This window comes from Fukomys damarensis, unplaced genomic scaffold, assembly GCF_012274545.1.
Source record: "Fukomys damarensis isolate Sample0158 unplaced genomic scaffold, DMR_v1.0_HiC HiC_scaffold_33, whole genome shotgun sequence".
In the NCBI taxonomy this organism is placed as follows: domain Eukaryota; kingdom Metazoa; phylum Chordata; class Mammalia; order Rodentia; family Bathyergidae; genus Fukomys; species Fukomys damarensis.
Window position 1 is genome coordinate 49,388,495 of NW_022900945.1, and position 19,709 is coordinate 49,408,203.

At 43.0% G+C, this 19,709-nt stretch overlaps 1 protein-coding gene across 1 annotated transcript in view; it reads right to left on the reverse strand.

Moving 5' to 3' along the window:
- Positions 1-15,837: 15,837 nt before the first annotated feature.
- Positions 15,838-19,709, reverse strand: part of Znf697 (zinc finger protein 697) — a 12,479-nt gene continuing 8,607 nt past the window's right edge. Inside the window, exon 4 of the mRNA XM_010643546.3 lies at positions 15,838-19,701. Within this exon, the coding sequence (XP_010641848.1) occupies positions 19,180-19,701 (522 nt within the window). The 3' untranslated portion in view covers positions 15,838-19,179. The remainder of the gene's footprint in view (positions 19,702-19,709) is intronic.

Consider the following 19,709-nt stretch of genomic DNA (forward strand, 5'->3'; position numbering starts at 1 on the left):
GTGGCGACAGTTTGCATGCTCCATGAGGCAAAACAGAGAAACATTTAGCCTGCAGCCAAATGACCAACGCTGGAGAAGCTAATACCCAGCCCTTCCCGGCATGGGGGGTGGGGTGGGTAAGACAAAGTTAAATTATAACTTTTAGCCAATCGATAAATGTGCTTTTGTTTTTCTATTTAAATTGAAGTAGTGTGCTTCAAACATTTCTTATACATTATAACTTCTTTAAATTATAAGTTTAACCTAAATTCAAGGTTGCTTAAAAATCTATTAACAGCGTTTCAAATTTTTTTTAAAGGGAAAAGGTGATGCTTCAAAACCCACACTAGTTTGTTATACAGCGTTTGTTGTGAGTAAAGAAAACAATACTGAAAGGCTATTAAAAAAAAGAGAGATGTACTTTTGATACGAGAGGATTTTTACATGATAAAGGTTTTGTGCGTTGAACAGGTAGAACTAGGGATGATGACAGGGCTAAAAAGCTTATATGTGTTGAGAGAGAGTATACAGGTGTGGTTTGTCAGGGAGAAGGTTTATGTTTGATTGTTGGTTTGAAGGAATCCAATACTGTTCCTTCCAGTAGCTTCTTGTTGCTCAAAAATATAAAATCAAGCAGTTGATTTTATGAAGCTCAGATTGATGAAAGAACAGGAGTACTTGAGAGGGTGATTTGCTTCACACAAAAAGAAAAAGAAAAAGAAAGAAAAGAAAACGGGAAAGGATAGTACAGATGCCCCTGCAAGCTTGCTTAGACCTTGCTGTTTTTACTGACAAGGTCCTTCACATTAAATAATGTGGGGAAGAGGTTATGCTTATGTTTTAACAGACAATAGAGAGACACTGGCTGCCATTCAGGAATGTGCTTGGATTGTCCTTCATCCCAGGTAAACTATGGACTGGCAAAAATTTTAATTTGGTGCAGAAAAAAAGGATCCTTTATTTAAAACTATACATAAATATGTTAAGGGACCATTTTCATCTCCAGAATTAAGGATTATTTTAATGTTACATCATTGCCTTTTCTCTTTTACTTTCCTTTTTAGTTTTATTTTAGGATTCCCTATTTGTAATGTTCATACAGAGATTTCTTTAACTGAAATACCAAATAGTTTCTCTGGTGTGAAAAACTATAATAGTACACAGGATCCTAATATGATAATTAATAATGTGAAATAGGAAGTAAAGGGCTAAAGCTGTAGGGAAAGTGGGAAGGGTGGGGGAAAGGTAATAAGGGAGAGGAAAAAAATACGAGAAACTGAAAAAATGGAAATAAAGTGTTTGTAAATGGGGAGAGGAGGAGGGGGTGAAGGGAGGGCAGGGACAAAGGGAAAAAATGAGAATCAAGACCTATTACGTAAAGGTACAGCATCCCAATGATGAATGTAACTGTATTGTATACCTAGATTGTACCAATAAACTCATTAAAAAGAAAAAAAATAAAATTATACAAACATGTTCAAACTGGTATTTGTATGTATAATCCTTACGTTTTTCTTTATAACACAGTAAGAGAAAACTCCTTTGATTGTCCTAATTGTGTACGAATTCACTGTGTAAAATCCACAGAAGTTTCTGGTCAGATGCTATTAATTATGGGCAGAATGCCTGGAGCTTGTATACTGGTTAATCCAACTGAGAGGTAGACCTACTCTCCTACCTCTTATTTGTTACATACCTTAATTAATCATGAGGTCCATCGGACTAAGAGGATGCTATTCTTTATTTCTGCAGGAATAGTCTCACTAGTGCTATTAATATATAGTGTGCTGTACCCCTGTTCACAGTACATCTACTACTTAAAGGATTCTTTTTCATACTGACAGCCCCATATAACTGCTACAAAATCAAGCGATGGTCATAGAAGCCTCAGCAAGTTTGCTATCTGAGCTTTTCCTTGTGAGTCTAACAGATGCTAGTAAAATATATGAAGATAATTTTAACTAAAATACTGAACAGAGGAGGCTCACAGGACATCTCAGGAAGGTAGACTTTTTAAATGTTATTATTAAAAGTATGGTGATTTAAAAAAAAGAATAAGGTGGTTCAAGAAAACGTCACAGAAAAACTATTGAGGCCGTTGTCTGAAATAAAAGTGTTTTTTGAGCCATTCTTTCCAAGATTTATCCAAAAAATTAAAGGAACAGATTCTAGGTAAACTCAATACCTGCTTTACTGAATAAAAGCATTGATCTGTTCACTACAACACATGAGAAAATCCCTCAAGAAAGAATAATGGTAAAGAAAGAACTATGACACACTTGCTGATAGGAAGATGACAACCAGAAGGACCATTTTTTCTAAAATCACAGGCAAAGAGCCTTTTTGAGAAATTTCAGTAATCATTAATTCCACGGTGGTTAATTTCTTTGATGCACATTCTTTTTCTTCTTAAATTAATTTTATTAGCATATTTTAGGTATGCAATATAGCGACATTCATCATTGGAATTTGCATCGTTACATTATCTATCTTGGTTCTTTTCCCCATTCCTCTCTCCTCTGTTCAACACCTCCATTCCTCCCTATTTACAGAGATTTTGCTTTCTTTCATTTTCTCATATTAATTCCATTCCCTTCTTTCCTTTCCCCTACCCCTCCCATTTCCCTTCCCCATTTCCCCTTTTCTTCCTATTTCACATTATCGATTACACCTTTTAGTCCTTATTTCCACTTTCAGTTTCTCACACTAGAGAAACTATTCGGTATGTACACATATGTCCTATTTATTTCACTTGAGTACTGCCTTGATGTGCATCCATTTAGCTATAAATATCTCTAGATTCTCATTCTTTATGGCTAAGTAGTACTCCATTTTATATTTTTAAAAGACACACATCTTCTTTAACCAGTCTCCTACTGATGGACAATTGGGCTGCTTCCAAGTTTTAGCTGCCACTAATTTTGCTGCACATATATCACTGTGGTATGATTCTTTTAATTCTTTTGGAAAGATACCCAGCAGAGGGATAGCTGGGTCAAATGGAACCTCTAATCCTAGTTCTTTGAGGTATCTCCATATTGATTTCCACAATGGTTGCACCAATCTACACTCCCACCAGCAGTGGAGCAGGTTCCTCTTTCCCCCACAGTCCTGCCAGCATTTGTTATTGGTTGATTTCATGGTAGCAGCCATTCTTTCTGGGGCGAGGTTGAATCTCAGTGTTGTTTTCATTTGCACTTCTGGAATGACCAGTGATGTTGAACATTTTTTTCATATGTTTCTTTGCTGCTTTTACTTCTTTGTCTGAGAAATATCTGTTCATTTCAGATAGCAATTTTTTGGATTGGGTCTTGAAAATTGGGAGGTCTGATTTTTTGTTTTTAAGTTACTTATATACTCTAGATAGTAGACCTTCATCTGACTAAAAGCTGGTAAAAAATTTTTCCCACATTGTGGGTTGTCTCTTCACACTATTGGCTGTTTCTCTTGCCGTGCAGAAGCTTTTTAATAAGAAGACATCCCACTTGCTGACTGAATCTGCTAGTTCATGGGCAACTGAGGTTTATTTCATAAAATCATTTTCCTACACCAATGTCTTCAAGAGTTCTAATGAACCTCTCTTCCAGCCGGTTTAGTGTTTCTGTCTTAATATTTTGGTCTTTAATCCATTTCAATTTTAGTTTAGTGCATGGTGAGAGATATAGATCTATTTAATCTTTGGCAAGTTGAAATCCAGTTTTTCCAACACCATTTGTTAAAGTGGCTATCTCTCCTCCACTGAGAGTGTTTGGCTCCTTTGCAAAGATGGGGTGGCTGAGTATATCTGCAGTTGTTTCTGCATCGTCTACTCTGTTCCACTGATACTCAGGTCTGTTTCATGGCCAGTACCATGGTGTTTTTAATCACTGTGACTTTGTAGTATAGTTTCAAGACAGGGATTGTGATACTCCCTTCCTTGTGTTTATTGCCTAGAATTTATTGCTCTTGCTATTCTAGGTCTCTTCTGGTTCTAAATGAATTTTTGGCTTGTTTCCTCAAGGTTTGTGAAGCATGCTTCGGGTTTTTCAATTGGGATTGCTTGGAATCTATATAGCAGTTTTGGAAGTACAGCCATTTTCATCATGTTGATCCATCCTACCCAGGAGCAAGGAATGCCTTTCCATTTTCTGTTGTCCTCTTCAATCTCTTTTCAGAGTGTTGTAGTTTTCAAAGTAGAGGTCTTTCATTTCTTTCACTATGTGGAGTCCTAGGTGTTTTAATTTTTTGGATGCTGTTGTGAAAGGTATTGTTTGTCCCATTTCTCCCTCAGTGAGTCTGTTTTTCATGTACAGGAAAGCTATTGATTTTTGTGTGTTGACATTGTGTCCAGCTACTTTGCTGAATTTGGTTATTAAGTCTAGAAAATTCTGGTGGAGCTCTTGGGGTCTTCTAAATAGAGTATCTTGTCATCTGCAAATAATAAAAATTTGATTTCTTCATTTCTATCTTTATTTCTTTCTCTTATCTAATTGCTGTGGCTAATGTTTCCAAAGTACATTGAACAGGAGTGGTGATAGTGGACATCCTTGTCTTGTTCCTGATTTAGTGTGAAGGATTTCAGTTTTTGACCATTTAGTATAATACTGGCTATTGATTTTTCATAGATGATTTTTATCATATTGAGTTAGAGACCATCTATTCCAATTTTTAAGATTTTTTATCATAAATATGACTTAAATTTTGTCAAATGCTTTTTCTGCATCCATTGAAATGATTGTATGGTTTTTTGTCCTTGGCTCTATCCATATAGTGTATTACATTTATTGAGTTATGTATGTTGATCCATACTTGCATACCTGGGATTAATCCTACTTGGTCAGGGTGTATTATCTTCTTGATGATCTCCTGCATTCTATTTGTGAGTATCTTATTAAGGAGTTTTGCGTCTATGTTCATTAGTGAGATTGGCCTGTAGTTCTCTTTTTTTGGTTGGGTCTTTCTCTGCTTAGGGGATCAAGGTAATTCTTGCTTCCAGAAATGAATTTGTTCTCTCTTCACTGGCTGCTGAATCCCCTCTCAGACTCAACCTACTTGCCACACCAGTGAAAAATAAACAACCATGTTACTTACACAAAGTCTGTCTAGTGCTCTCTGTTCTCTCTGCTTCTCTAACACATTTGCTGCTGAAACCCAGGATAGGGATATACCCTCTCTGGAGAGCTTTCAAACCCTATCCCAAGCCTTCTGTCCTGACAACATCAGCTCCTCAAAGTGTACCTCAGACTGTGTTCCAAACAGTCTTTGCTAGCCACTTCAGATCAGGTAGACTTTCCTCTATACCCTTGCCTGATGAATCCCTTTCTCACCACTGCTTCCTGCCTCAGAAGCACACTGCCCACTGACCAGCCCTCTGCCACAATCAACTCCCTCCTCCTCCTCCTCAGTCCTCCTCCTCCTCTCCTCCTAAGGAGGATCACCACCCATTAAAACATGTTTCAAGGGGGCCAAGCTACTTCTGACACCTAGAACAGATATTGGCACCACCCAACAGTATTCTGGCTTTGCAAGCACACAGAATACAAGAGTCCTGGAGTTCCAGAGACTTCTGCTCAAAACTTTTCCCATTACCTGAGGCCACCATCTCAGGATCAGGTCTACAAACAACTGCAAGGCTGAAATAGGGATAATTCCTGAGAAACCTTATGCAGGAATTCCTAAGGGTCTGAAAAGTGGGTTGTTCTTCCTCCCATCTGGAAAAATAAGGCTTAACAATAAATTCAGTTCTATTACTTTGTGTCCAAAATAGCTCATTAGTTCTTAACCAGTGTAACCTACCCTTCCTGAATAGGAGTTGACTGGGGGTGGGGGTGGGGGAGGTGACCTGTGGGACTATGATTGCCTTGCACAATCTAGAGAACCACCATGTGCAAAATTAACACCCCTTCCAAAAGTGAAAAAGTTTGAGTACTTATGGATTACAGGAAGAAGAGCAGAAAGTGAAGAATAGATATGTTATAAAATAATAAATCTCTAATATTACATTTATACCTCCAGAAAGGCTCAGAGCAAGAGACACTACTTTCTGAGTTCAATGACTCTAAATGCCTCATTTATTCCTTCAATCTGAAAGAGTGCAGCTCTGTTTGTTCCATGCTTTTGGAAAATAAAGGGAGAAAGAAAGTGTGCAAACATGAGAAGCTTTGCCATAAGAAACATATCCATATGATGTGGTAGACTAGGCTTATTAAACATTAAATGGAATTCGAGGAATATGGCAGATTCTTTTGAGTCATATATCCCTGGACATGAAAGAATCTCCTTAAAAACAAATATTTCACTTTTAATAGTTTGACCTACACCTTATAGTTTTTGTCAACAACAGCTGCCTCATCGTCCCTCCCAAGGCACATCACAGTAGATCATGAGGAAATTATAAAGATCAGAGTAGAAATCAATGCAATGGAGACTAAGAGAATGATACAAAAAAATCAATGAATAAAAGAGTTGTTTTTTTCAAAAGAATAAATAAAATCAGTAAGCCCTTAGGCAACATTATCCAAAAAAAAGGCGGGGGGGAGAAAAGGCTCAAATTCATTCAGTTAGGAAAATGGCGAAGTCACAACAGATCCAGCAGAAATTTATAGGATCATCAGTACTTACTTCAAGAATCTGTAATCTAATAAAATGTGAAACAAAGAAGAAATGGACAGATTTCTAGATACATATGAACTACTAAAGTTTAATGAAAAAGATTTTTAAAATTCTAAATACCCCAATTACAATCCATTAAAAGAATCATACCACAGTAATATATGCTGACCCATGTATATAGTGGCACAGTTTGCAATAGCTAAAACTTGGAAACAGTCCAATTACCCATCAACTGGAGAGTGGATAAAGAAGATGTGGTTTGTTTGTTTTTTTTATAAAATGTAGTACTACTCAGCCATAAAGAAGAGAAACTAGACATTTATAGCTAAGTGGATGCACACACACAAGTAAATACCATATAGTTTCTCTGGTATGATAAACTAAAGGTGTAAATAAGGGGCAAAATGTATAATTGACATTGTGTAATAGGAAGAAAAGGTCTAAAGGTGTAGGGGAAGTGGGAGGGGTAAGGAAAAGGTAAGAAGGGAAAAGAAAAAATAAGAGAAAAGCAAAAAAATATAAACAAAGTGTTTGTAAATTGGGAAAAGTGGAGGGGTAAATGGAGGCTAGGAGAATGGGGAAAAAATAAGAACCAAGACACGTCATGTAAAGGTACAAAATACCAATGATGAATGTAACTGTACTGTATACCTAAAATGTATCAACAAAAATATATTTTAAAATTATAAGTATAGTTATCCAAGTAATATTGATTAAATAAGGACTAAATGGGGAAACTAGTCAGGTAGCAAGCATACATGGAAGGAACAAGGATTTCCCCAGAATGGGCTGAGGAGGTTTCGGTCACTACATAAGATGAATGATCCCTATTTACAATTATCAATCAGTAGTATTAATCTCTAGAGGAAGTATGCAAGCATTTTTTATAATGCTGACCTTCAGTGAATGTGTCTGGAATGTGTTACTTCTCTAGGGCCAGCCCTATCCAATTTGGGTTCTCCCTATAGGATTTTTTTTTTTTTTTGAGAACCAATGTTCTCATAATGAGTTGATAGCCCTTAGAGGCACTTGGGTTGTCTGTGACAATACGTATAATCCATATTCTTATATTGCTTTTTGGAAAATATTTGCCTATTGGAGAATATTCTCAGGTTTGCCTCTGGGCCTGATCTTTGCTAGCCAGCTTGACAATATTTACCAGTTTGACTTTTCTGGCCTTTAACCCTTCTAGAATGCAAATCACAAAATTTCTGTAATTCTACATGCAATTAGGGTCATTATAATCCACTTAGGAGGGTCTGCAGGAACAGCCTCTGGCCCTATAGGACACTTATAACTTAGAGTGTGTATGCTATCAGCATAATATTTGGCCCCTGCAGTTACTTGGAACATTTCTGATTCTATTAGACTCTGTCCCAAAATAACACTGATGTCCTTCCAAGACAATTGATAACTGAACAAAATATTGAAAAACTTCTGTATGTGTCTCAATGTTACTAGAAAAACTAGCCAAACCTTGTTGGTTTAGATTCAGGTCCTGCATAGAGAAAGACTGTTGAGCTCTAACTCGTCCAAATTCACTCAATATTTCCAGAAGAGGGCACAAATGTACCAGCTGAACCATAGCATATGTTGCTGAGGATTTTTTATAAGGAGGAGCAGACTTCTTTTTATCTGAGTTTGGAGCATTAACATTAGCCTCCCAGTTAGCAAGTGTCTCAAGAGATGAAAACACACAAATGGATGCCATTTTACTCATGAATGCATCACACCTGGATCTAATTTAGATTGAACACATTAGTCAGAATGATCCCACAAAACAAAGAAAGCTTGCACATGGATATCTCTATTTTCATCCCTTTTTGCAAGAGATCTAACTGCTAAATGGACAGATCAACTAAATAAAAACTCAACCAAGAAATATCAAGGTTGAATCAAAGCTTTGAACAAATGGACTTAATAGATATCTACAGAGTGTTCCATCCAACAACAACAGAATGCCCATTCTTCTTTGCAGTATATGGGACTTTCTCCAAACTAGGCTGCTTATTAGCCTATAAAGCATATATACTGAAGTAAATGCAAAAAAAATCAAACTCAATATACAAATAAAGTACAATATAAAGACAGATGAGAATAAAAAGAAAGGGAGATAAAAAAGTTACAGAAATCCATCATAGAAAATGTATCTCAGTGTGTACTTTGATTTAGTGTAATTGCCTCATGTCTTATGATTTTAAACCTATTGGTCTGGTTGTTAATCTGGCATGTGTGATACTTATCTTTATAAGGACGTAGAGCTAAGTGAATCTGATGCTGGCAAAAACAGGTGGCGGGGATGGAGGAGAATGGTAACAAAAGAATTGAGGTTTGTTATATACATGTACCGATTCCCCACGACGAATGCCATCACTGCGTTCCAGAAACACGCACAGTGCTAACAGAAACTGAAACACTGAAAAAAATTAAATAAATGTGTGAAAGAATACTGTTGAGCCGTCACTCTGAAGAAGAAAGGGGAAGCACGCTCAGGGACCACCTGAAACCCAGGGGACGGGGCAACACCAAATGGCAGGACACAGTGGCCCCAGGCAGCGGCAGGTGAGCTAGGAAGCTGTCCCCCAACCCAGCTGCCCAGGCCACAAGAGCTATGGTCTGCCCAGCCCTAGTGAGGGGTGCACACCTTCCATGTGGGTGGCTATGCATGAACGAGCTTAGGAAGGAAAGAGGACCACGAGGTGAGGGAGGCAGTGAAATCCCTCCTTAAACCCAGCAGGGCACAAGGAAGGAATGGGGCATTGTCTCAAAACAGCAGACCAGAGTGAGTAGAGAACGACAAGGCAGGCTGTATTGGCAGATGGAGTCAAATGAATGACCCTACGGCCTTGAAATGCTCCTGCGCTGGTGCAGGACACGGCCAGGAAGCCAGAGATCCCACACACAGTCCGCATGCACCGTGCACAGAGCACCACATGGGGGAAGCACAGATGCGAAGGAGAGCGGCAGCCCCATCCTGAGTTCTTACTCTTCCAGGGGAACGCTGCAGTCTGCGGTGAGCAAACCCAGCAAACACAAGTACTCAGCCCCTGGCTACTGTCCCTGGGAACATGATCATAGGATCAGCTCAGCTGAAGGTGTTGGGGAAAACTTCTTAGAGTCTGTGGGCCTTGAAGAAGAGAGCAAGGGGTGCAGGTGTGGGGAGCAGCTAAGGGGTGGGGAGGGGAGAAGGGGAGAGGCAGGTGGGTGAGGGCAGGAGGGCCAAGGGGAGGAGGAAGCTGGATGCCATCTGAGCCCAGCCGACTGGGGACGGTAGGCAGGCCAGGTGCCACACTGGGTGTGCAGTGGGCAGATGGCCTCAGAGGGCCCCGGTGGAGTGGCCAGTGGCTCTAGAGCTGACACTTTTTGTGCCAAATATTTTGACCCGTCGCTATTAGACACTGAAACTAAACTTCTATAAGAGAAAAAGGCCAGTCGCAGGGGGAGAGGGCATTGGCTAATTCTCCGAGTTTATGTGTCAAGTCTTGTTTTTAACAAGTGGTCATGAGGTAACGGTGTCTAATCCCTTCATCCTTGGTGATAAGTTCGACATATACATTGTTATGCTATTCTAAACTTTCTGCATGCCTCTCAGAAGTGGTAACTTTTTAAATGTTTGGTTTTATTGGGGGAAAAAAAAGCACGCACACTGAGACAACTGGAACTAGGACTCAGTTTCCCCCATTTTCCACCTCTGCTCCCAGACTCATGGTACAATAGAGAGATAAAAGGGAAGGTATGATAGATTCTGTAAACGGGCATGGACAAAACTCCCTGAGAGACATAAAGTGCTCGGAGGGAATCCCCTTCTTCTGGGCAGGAAATCAATAGGCCCTTATATTGTGGCAGCATGTGGAAAGGTGGGCTGGATTCCAAGGGAAAAATGGGAGGGCAAGTGTTCCAGCCAGAAACCATGGCGCCTGCAGAGATCCAATGGGACAGAAGTTGTGTTCAGACAGCAAGGAGACAAGGTGGGCAGACCAGAGAGCTGACACAGGTAGAAGCTTAAGATGCCTCTGCTAATGTACATGGAGCACACCTGGATGTTTTGGAGTCTCCTCAGGAGACACCTCCTCCCTCTTCCTCTCAGTGTGGACATTTATGGTTCTCCCAGAGCAGTGACGGCGAACATCATCTAAAAATCAAAATCTTTGGGAGGAGATTTCCTTCCTCTCTTCCGTCAAAACTCAAGACAGTCCAGGGACAGAAGTAGGGCACGACTTGATGTGTCAGGAAAGAGTGAAGGCGTCTCTTCATCCTCCCAGGAAGAATGCTGTGGCAGCACTCTGTAGGATGGACTGAAAGAAATGCAGAGGATGCTTCAAGAATCACAGCAGGAAATAGGGGCCTGGTGTATCAGACCCTCTGTTAGAGAAATGGAACCCAAGATCCAGAGAGCCAAGCCCGGGCAGAATGAACAGGACTTTAGTCGGGATTGAGCAGGACCACAGGAGCACTTCTACAAGACACAAACCTGGATACTATCCCCAAATCTCCCTCCTACCCACCATAGGGTTCTACGCATTCTACATCCAAAACATAGCATGAAAGTGCCATCCCTGTCACCGGTAAACCAGCCTTGGTTTAGATCACTTCATTCATTGCCTAATCCCCCCAAGACTTTCCTGTCTGAAGAGTCTCCCATGAAAGCCATTCTCAGAAGTGTTGCCGAAAGTGTCACTGCAAATTAACTTCTCACTATATCCCTCCCTCCCTTAACACCCTTCCGTGGAGTCCCCAGGCCATGAGGATGCCTCTGAGTGCCATAGGATAACACAAAATAACTCTAGATCTGGCTCCTGCCTACATTTACACCTCACTCTGCATTATCACCAAACCCTGCCCCATCCCTGGATTCTCCAACACGAGGCTCTAATGCCAGACTTGGAGCTACCTGCCTACATTGCACATTTCCATTCCAGTACGTGCTGTCCCTTCTGTTTCAAGGGTGCCCACCTCCTTCCAGTACATCCTTCTCGGCTCCTTGTTCATCATCGAGCTTTTCTCATTTAACCACCTCCCTGCCTAACGCGTACCACATTGCACTGTCATTCTTTGTTTATATATTCAGCTTTTTTCTCTGCCTTGTCATATTTGAAGGCAAACTCAATTCCTTTATTCCTGTGCAGTCAGTGGGCAACACAAGTGGGCATGCAAGATGGATGGGTGGATGGAAAACAGACAACAGAACGAAACCAGATTTAACCAAGTTGCTGACACATACAGGAGGCTTAAGGAAGGAATTCAGAGAAACAGGACACTTTAAAATACAAGAAGAAAGAGTGTGAACATGATTTCAGGGAGTCAGTAATTCTGAACAACTGGCATCATTGTGAAGAAAATCAAGTAACACTGCGGTATGAGGTAGGAAAGTGAATACATCTGTACTGTTTAGAGCAGTGAAGAAAAAAGGTGTAAGAGGATCATGAGAGGGAAAACAACAGATATGCATGAGGGCAGGCAGGAGGGCAAAGACCAGATGCCGATGTCGTAATGGGAATGCAAATTAGTTGTAATTCTGAAGCCATTATTAGTGCCCATAGTGTTTTGTGCTGTAAAATGAAGGGATCCTGTCTTTAAAAACTGACTCCTAGGAAAAATTCCAACTCAAAGTCACCTGAGGTCACGCAGGGTGAGGACAACTCAATCCCTCTGAAGGCAGGTGCGGTGCCCGTCGCAAGGCTAGAGAAATAGCAGGGATTTCCTTCCCTTTTTCATGTTCCAAGATCCCACACAGGAGTGTTGCACATGGAATGAAGTCAGTGGCCAGGAGTGAGGGATGGAATAACGGGCACTGGAACATCTTTTACAGTCACCTGAAGGTGCTTCCGACACGCAGAACACACCACAGCCGCTGCTGACTACAACACCTGCTATTCCATGTGCCAGTCCCTCTGTCACCTGCTCCTGCTTCAGGACGCCCTGCTATCCCCTGGAGTCTCCACCTGTGGGGATGGGGGATGGAGATTCCCTGGAATGCAACCTCTCACAATCCAGTGTGGTTGCTCATTAATGTATTCGTCAGCCCCCTGGTCCTTGCACCACCCGGGAGCACCGTGAGTAGCCTGTATTGAAACCCTGTGTACAGCTGTATCCCAAGTGGTGCAGAATGAGAACTGCATACATACTTATGGAAAGAGGGAAGGAAAGATACCCATAAGAAAAGATATCCAGAATGAACAAGATTTTTGCGAATGCATCAGGGCTTGTCGGGTGTTGCCTTCTAAACAAGGCAGTTGGACTCTGGCCTCGTCTGCAATGGTGACCTAATATTTCCTGTCTTATCTGAGAAGGATACAGGGGAGGCTTACGCTCCTGGAGCCTCAGAGGCACAGTGAGGCTACCATGCCAACATGCTAATTCAGAGCAGAGAGAGAGAGAGAAAGAGAGCAAGAATGAGAACACAGGGCGTGTGAGAAAGAGCAGATGGCTCAGCAGCACACCAGGTGCCTCGGCCTCACCCTTCCGCCGAACACCAGTACGAGGGATAGACAGGCAGGCCTGCACGGTTAACAACAACGGAGCTGCAGGTAAGGAAACCTCAGAAGGCAGAGGGAGGGCAAGAACTCAAGAAGGGTCTTCTCTTGTTTCAGAAGACGACTCTCGGTAAGCAGAGTATCAGGGGAGGGGTTCCTGAATTTTTACTTCAACTTGGCCTCATTGTGAAGCAGATCTCCTCACTTCCTGTCGCCCCACACACACAGGGTGGAGGCTGGGGGCGTGGCTGAGGCCTGTTGGAATGCTGTGGGCACTGGGAAGGCGCTCTGTGTCCTCTGGCTTCCCCAAATCTATGAAGCTTAGCTTCCTGATGGCATAGCCTGCATCTGAGTATTTGCTCTCTGTTTGAGGCAAGGCCATTTGGCAGTGTGTTTTCTCATCCATCAAGCAACAACGTAACTGTCACTCACCAAAAGCCCATCCCCTTCCTGTGCTGACCTCTGAGGACAATTCAACTGCAGAAACGAATGCTTACTTGCACAGCCTCCTGTCATTCTTGCGTTCAGCTCTGGGTGTTCCCCCGTGAAGGTCCCCTCCAGCTCAACTAGTTCAGGGAACTACTCACACAGAGAAGTGTTTTCCGTGAATAAAAGGACAGTACTAAACCATCTCCATGGTGTCCCAGACTGGAACCCATGCATCCTTTCGCTCAGGTAGAAAATCCTCCACATGTGGGTGAGGGAATGCCAGCTTAAACAGGGCACACACAATCATATCTTTGCACTTCCTGAACACGGGGTCACCTGGCCTGATACACGACATACCTGCCAGACCCTCATTGATATCCACAGCTGAGCACCTCCTGCTGCTGTGAGGGACAGGGCATAGAGCGGGTGCAGAAAGTACAGGGAACAGAGTCTGCACCCTGCCGGGTCAGGTGGAAATGGAAAAAGAAACATTTAATGTGCTTTGGGTCAGCAGAGATGACCTTGAAAGTACAGGCTGGCAGCAAGCAGCTGAAATCTGCAAGCACCTGAGGGAAAATAGAAGCCCAGAAGTAGGGGGCTGGTACATGCTGGACTGTCTAGGCCTCTCCTCCCCTCTGCCACCAGACAAAAGGAAAGAAACATGGAGATTTCCAAGGACAGCTGAGGGATGGGAGATGTGGGGAATTCCACTGTGCTCTATGAGCTGCGTGGGAAATGAAGGTCAGAAAGAACAGGACGGACGACAAACCTGAGTGGGGCAGAGGGAGAAGGGCCAGCGGCTGCCTTCTGCACCCTTTCCTTTCTTTTCTGGTGGACACTGGAGACAGGCCTTTGCTTGGCCCTTCCTTAGGATCTTGCCATCTAGATAAGGTGTGTGCAGAAGGTACCCTCCTACAGCCCAAGTCAGCAAAGCCTGGGGCACCTTACGGTACCCCTTTTTTCTAATTCCCTGGGCTAAGAGAGGCCTTGAGGCTCATAGTTTACATGTCCTATCATCCTCAAGGAAGTGGGTGCCTGACCAGTTCCACAGAGTTCTCAACCCCATTTGCCATTAAAACTGCCCGGGCCACTCATAAAATTGAACATACTTGGGCTTCACTGCACTTCTTCAAATCCAGAGTTGAAAAGCTAATAATACACAAAACCTCTCCAACATTATGAACATCCCTGGTTTCAACTAATCAAACCCCCAAATTCCAACATGACCAGATGCATTTCCTCACTGGTCTGTGGTAGAGCTCTGCTTCACCCCACATCCAGACTAGGTGACCCCTAGCTACACCCAGCCCGGTAGACCAGATGCCCTTCGGAGTCAGCTTACCTACATTAGAGTCCCAGGTTTTGTCCTGCAGAGCCAGGACGTGGTCTGGCTGATACAAGTCAAAGGTAAGGGTTGGTGATGAATATCACCACAGCGCTATGACTGCCTCGGAGGCTCAGCATTCACATGACCCTGCTTGACAGGAAAAGGGCTGGCAGCCATTCAAAGAGGAGGTTGTGATCCTTAAAAAAGATAAGGTAATGCATTCTCAGGCTTCCTCTGATCTCTTTTTGAGCCCTTCTCTAGAAAATGCTGCCTGACTCCATGTTTTCATGTGACTGGACAGAGTCAAGCTCAGAAACATTATGCACAGAAGTCCAATCTAAACTCTGGCATGGTAGTGCCTGTCTGTGATCCTAGGACCTGGCCGGCTGAGGCAAAAGGATTGCTGAGTTCAAGCCTAGCCTACATTATACAGTTCAAGGCCAGCAGCCTGAACTATAAACTGAGACCTTGTCTAAAAAAAGAAAAATGCTGAAGACTAATCCAGCAGATAAGTTCCTTTCAGAAAATCAGTTATCATTAATTTCTATTTTTAAGAACTGAGGGAAAAAATATTTGTGATATGATTAGGGAATACATTTTAATAGATTAGATTTGCAAGTGCCTCTTCTCCATAACAACTTCTTCTTGACCCTTCCCCCAAACCCCTATACACAGATAAGGAATGAAGCCAGATCTTTGGGAGAAGGAATTAGCAGTGCTGTACCATAAATACATGGACAGCATCTCAGAGGCACTTGAGCTGAGACACACCGTGCTGTTACTGGTAAGAATATGCCAAGTATTTAGAGCTCAGACATTGGCCAGGTCTAGGATAATCTAAGAGCTACTTCAATCAACATTTAATGCAGTAGTCAGCAAACTGTTTTTGTAGTGGTACAAGACAACAGGTATCTTAGGGTTACAGCAACACATAGCTGCTGTCATGATTACTCGGCTCTGCCACTGCATTGTAAAAGTTACTACAGACAATAAAGGATGTGACCGCATGGGTGAAACTATATTCCAATAAAACTTTATTTACAAAGACAGGCCAGATCTGGTAGTTCGCCAACCCTTCTTTTACCATAACAGCTTCTGTAGATCAAACTGTGTGAAACTGAATGTATGAGTAACAAATAAGGGAAAAGAACAGTAAAAGACTGATATGGATTTAATGACAAATATTCCATATTTGTGGCTGTACACCAGAATGCTGTCCAAAGAACCATTATTAAATAAAACAACCTGAAAACAAGGCAATTATCACATATACAAACACATTCACACGAAACCTGTTAATCTCAGGAGCATTATTCACTATTTTAACAGACAGATGTAAAGTAACATTACAGTGAAGAAAAGTGTGCAAACTTCAGAAACACGGTTCAGATCATCTGTGAACAAATCCTTAATTTGTACCTTTTAACATATGTACAGCCTCATGACTGCAAAGAGAACATATGGCTCAAGGGGCTAACTGTTCATCTCCCTCCAACCCAGAACTCAAGATTTAATCACAACCCCTTAAACTTTAAATGCTTCTGGATTTGCTTAGCAGGGGTCTTGGCCAAATTCCCCAGAAAACAAATAATACACTTGCCGCCACCATCGCTAATGATTTGGAGGAAAGAATCTTTAAACACATCCAAGGGTGAACCACAGTTAACAGGGTTTGCTGAAGAATTACTATTACTCTAAAATTAAAGACAAACAACAACCTGCTGAATGCACTTAACTTCACTTAATATGGGTATACACCCTGGAGAAACATAAGAAATATGCAATCACATTTTAAAAACGCTATGAGATTGGGGGCTAGTGGCTGAACAGTTTGCTACTGCTAAGAAGTTTGCTCACAGAAGGGATTTCCCCCCCGCCTGGTACCAGGGATCGAACTCAGAGACCTTGCACTTGCCAGGTAGGAGTGGTACTGCTGAGCTACATCCCTGGCCACAGAACGGATTCTAATGCCATAGCTGACTCTTATCCACAGTAATAAAAAGGACAAGAGAGGCAAAGTCCAAAGATTTCCACTGTCATTGTTTTACATTATCTTTGATCCCCGGTCCCCACTAAACTCCAATTTTGCTGATATGTAACATTTGATGCTGACAGGACTATGTAACAATGGCAGCAAAAGACCAGAAAACCCATAAAGTCAATAATCAATTCATAAATAATCAAAAGTTGGATAAGACTTTATAGGCACAGACTTGAGAGAACTTAAAACAGCTGGAAGAGGTAGATGTGCTTAAAAAAAAATACCACAAAGGAGAAAGATTACCTACAAATTGTACTGCATTATTTTTAGACAGATTGTATACACATGGTATTCAGACAAGTCAGAATAAATAAGATATGTACTTTGCTTGTGTAGCCTTGACTAAAAGAAAACAAAAATTAATTCACATCTTTCAAAACTATCCCTAGTATGAACATCCATTTTCAATAATAACAAAATGATTAAAAGGGCAGGACAATAGGCAATGTACAACCCAAAATTCTCAGGATTTTTTTTGTTATAAAACATGCTTTCCTACAGTCCCCAAAGAGGTTCTTTGCTAGGTTACAACCGATCAAGTATAAGTTACTAGCATTCACAGAAACTTTGCTAAAACTGTAAAAACAATTTTGTAGCTTCCCCCCCCCTTCAACTGTGTCCAACAGTTTGTGAAAATGCTTCTATGGATAGTAGAGGGTAACAAATATTAGTGAAGAAAACACTCCTTTTCCACAACTCTAACTTCTAAGGCTAACCTAGGGGAGGGAATTTCCAGAAGAGGGAACGGAAATCTACACGAGTCATTTAACTACAGCCCCCTACTAGAAACGGAACAGAGCTAGGATACCCTAAGTAGGTGACAAAGACCAGCTTTGTCAATAAGGACGTCTTTGGCCCTTCTAGGCTAGATTTGAGTTTTCGATCAGGAATAACATTGTTCAGTGTCCTTATCATATAGTCATGACAAGTTAAGTCTTCCTAGCAGCTGAGCCGGAGAACACCAAAGGTCAGGCCACACCAATCCACACTGTCCTCTGCCTTCGTTCAGGACAGCCTGCCACATTCCTGTCCCCAGGCCTTCCCTAAAAGAGGTCATAATACTGATTCACCTCACAGAGATGTGAGAAACAACTACCATTCAAAAGCATATAGCACTTGGCATATCCAAAAGTGCTATTTTGGCATCTATATAACTAGAAAACATTCATCGCTTGTGCTATTTGGCAATGTTACATTTCCACCTCTCCCAGACTGTGCCCTCTTTGTGTAAAGCCTTGAGATTTCGACAGTGCTTCCACACATCAGAAACAGAAATTGCTGCTTGGACTAGACCCTCATTAGTAAGGATGGAGGCAGGGGTTAGTGGAGAACAGGGCACCTACATGCAAGGTGAAGGCAAATGAGATAAAGGAGCCCTGCATTTCAACATGCAAATTTGACTCTCCTGGATTTCTCGCAGAAGGCCAGCAAAAAATCTGAGCTGATTCATTTTGGTAGGTGGCCGGGACAGCTGATGTTAATCTGATATTCACCTGAAAGCTGACCTGAGAAGGGAGAGTCTCACAGAGCTGAGACTGTTCCATTTCCTGTACCTGAAAAATCGCAAGTGAGACCTTAAAAAAAAAAAAAACACTGGGACTGGGGTGTGCTACAAGAGGGAGCAAGAGGTGGGTCATCCTCACAGACAACCTAGATTCACCATGAAGCTAGAGTGCTTTTCAAGGAAGCAGCAAAGAACCGGAACAGGACTTGCCAAGCGTTCTGAGAACCAGTTAGATATAAACGAATTTCTACAGCCCAGAGGCTGCCCCTTGAAAGGAAGGTGTGTCATCTTTCATGACCAGTTTCCCCTGGATGCCTCAAAATAGCAGCTAACTGTGGCTCGGGGAAAGGAAAGGAAGAGTACAGTCCCTATCCTCTCCTGCAGGGTCGACTACAGCTGATGGGGGTCTCAGGGCAAACGCTGCTTACCACCCCGTGGGGCCGAGACAGACTTACCCGCATCTTGTGTGACTCCACAACTCTCACTCCAGCCGTGCTCTCTTCCCCGATTCCCACAGACCGTCGAAGCCCAATGTACTCTGCGCCTAGCATACCATTCCTCACTCCAAATCTCCTTCCTGAAGGTCGTCAGAGCGCCCACGCTCTCCACTCCCTACAGCGCGTTTGAGGTTTCCTCCACTCAAGCACACCTCCCGAGTTTCTCTGATGGAGAGGAGGCAGGCAAAATAGAGCGCCCTGAAATAACTCCTCCTCAACCCTTCCTGCCCGGACCCCAGAGCGCCGGAAGGCCCTTTCAGTCACTCTCAGACCGTCCTTCCCCACTTCCTTCCAGAGGGTCTGTCCCAGGGCCACCTGCTCCCCACGCTCCACCCACCCTAGCACAGGTGCAGCTTCTGGTGCTGCGCGAGGTGTGTCTTGTAGCGGAAGCCTTTGCCGCAGCCCGTGCACTTGTGCGGCTTGTTGCCCGTGTGGATGCGGCGGTGGCGGATCAGGTGCGAGCTCTGGATGAAGCTCTTGCCGCACTCGATGCACGTGTAGGGCTTCTCGCCCGTGTGCGTGCGCTGGTGCTGAGTGAGCGTGGAGAAGTCGCTGAAGCGCTTTTCGCACTGGCCGCAGCGGAAGGGCTTCTCGCCCGTGTGCACCCGCAGGTGGTTCACCAGGTGCGAGTTGCGCCCGAAGCCCTTGCCGCACTCGCGGCACACGTAGGGCCGCTCGCCCGAGTGCGTGCGCTTGTGCGTGAAGAGGTGCGAGCTCACGCTGAAGGTCTCGCCGCACTCGGAGCACATGTAGGGCTTCTCGCCCGTGTGCACGCGCTGGTGCTTCACCAGGTCCGAGCGCCAGCTGAAGCGCTTGCCGCACTCGCCGCAGCCGTGCGGCTTCTCGCCGGTGTGGATGCGCTGGTGGT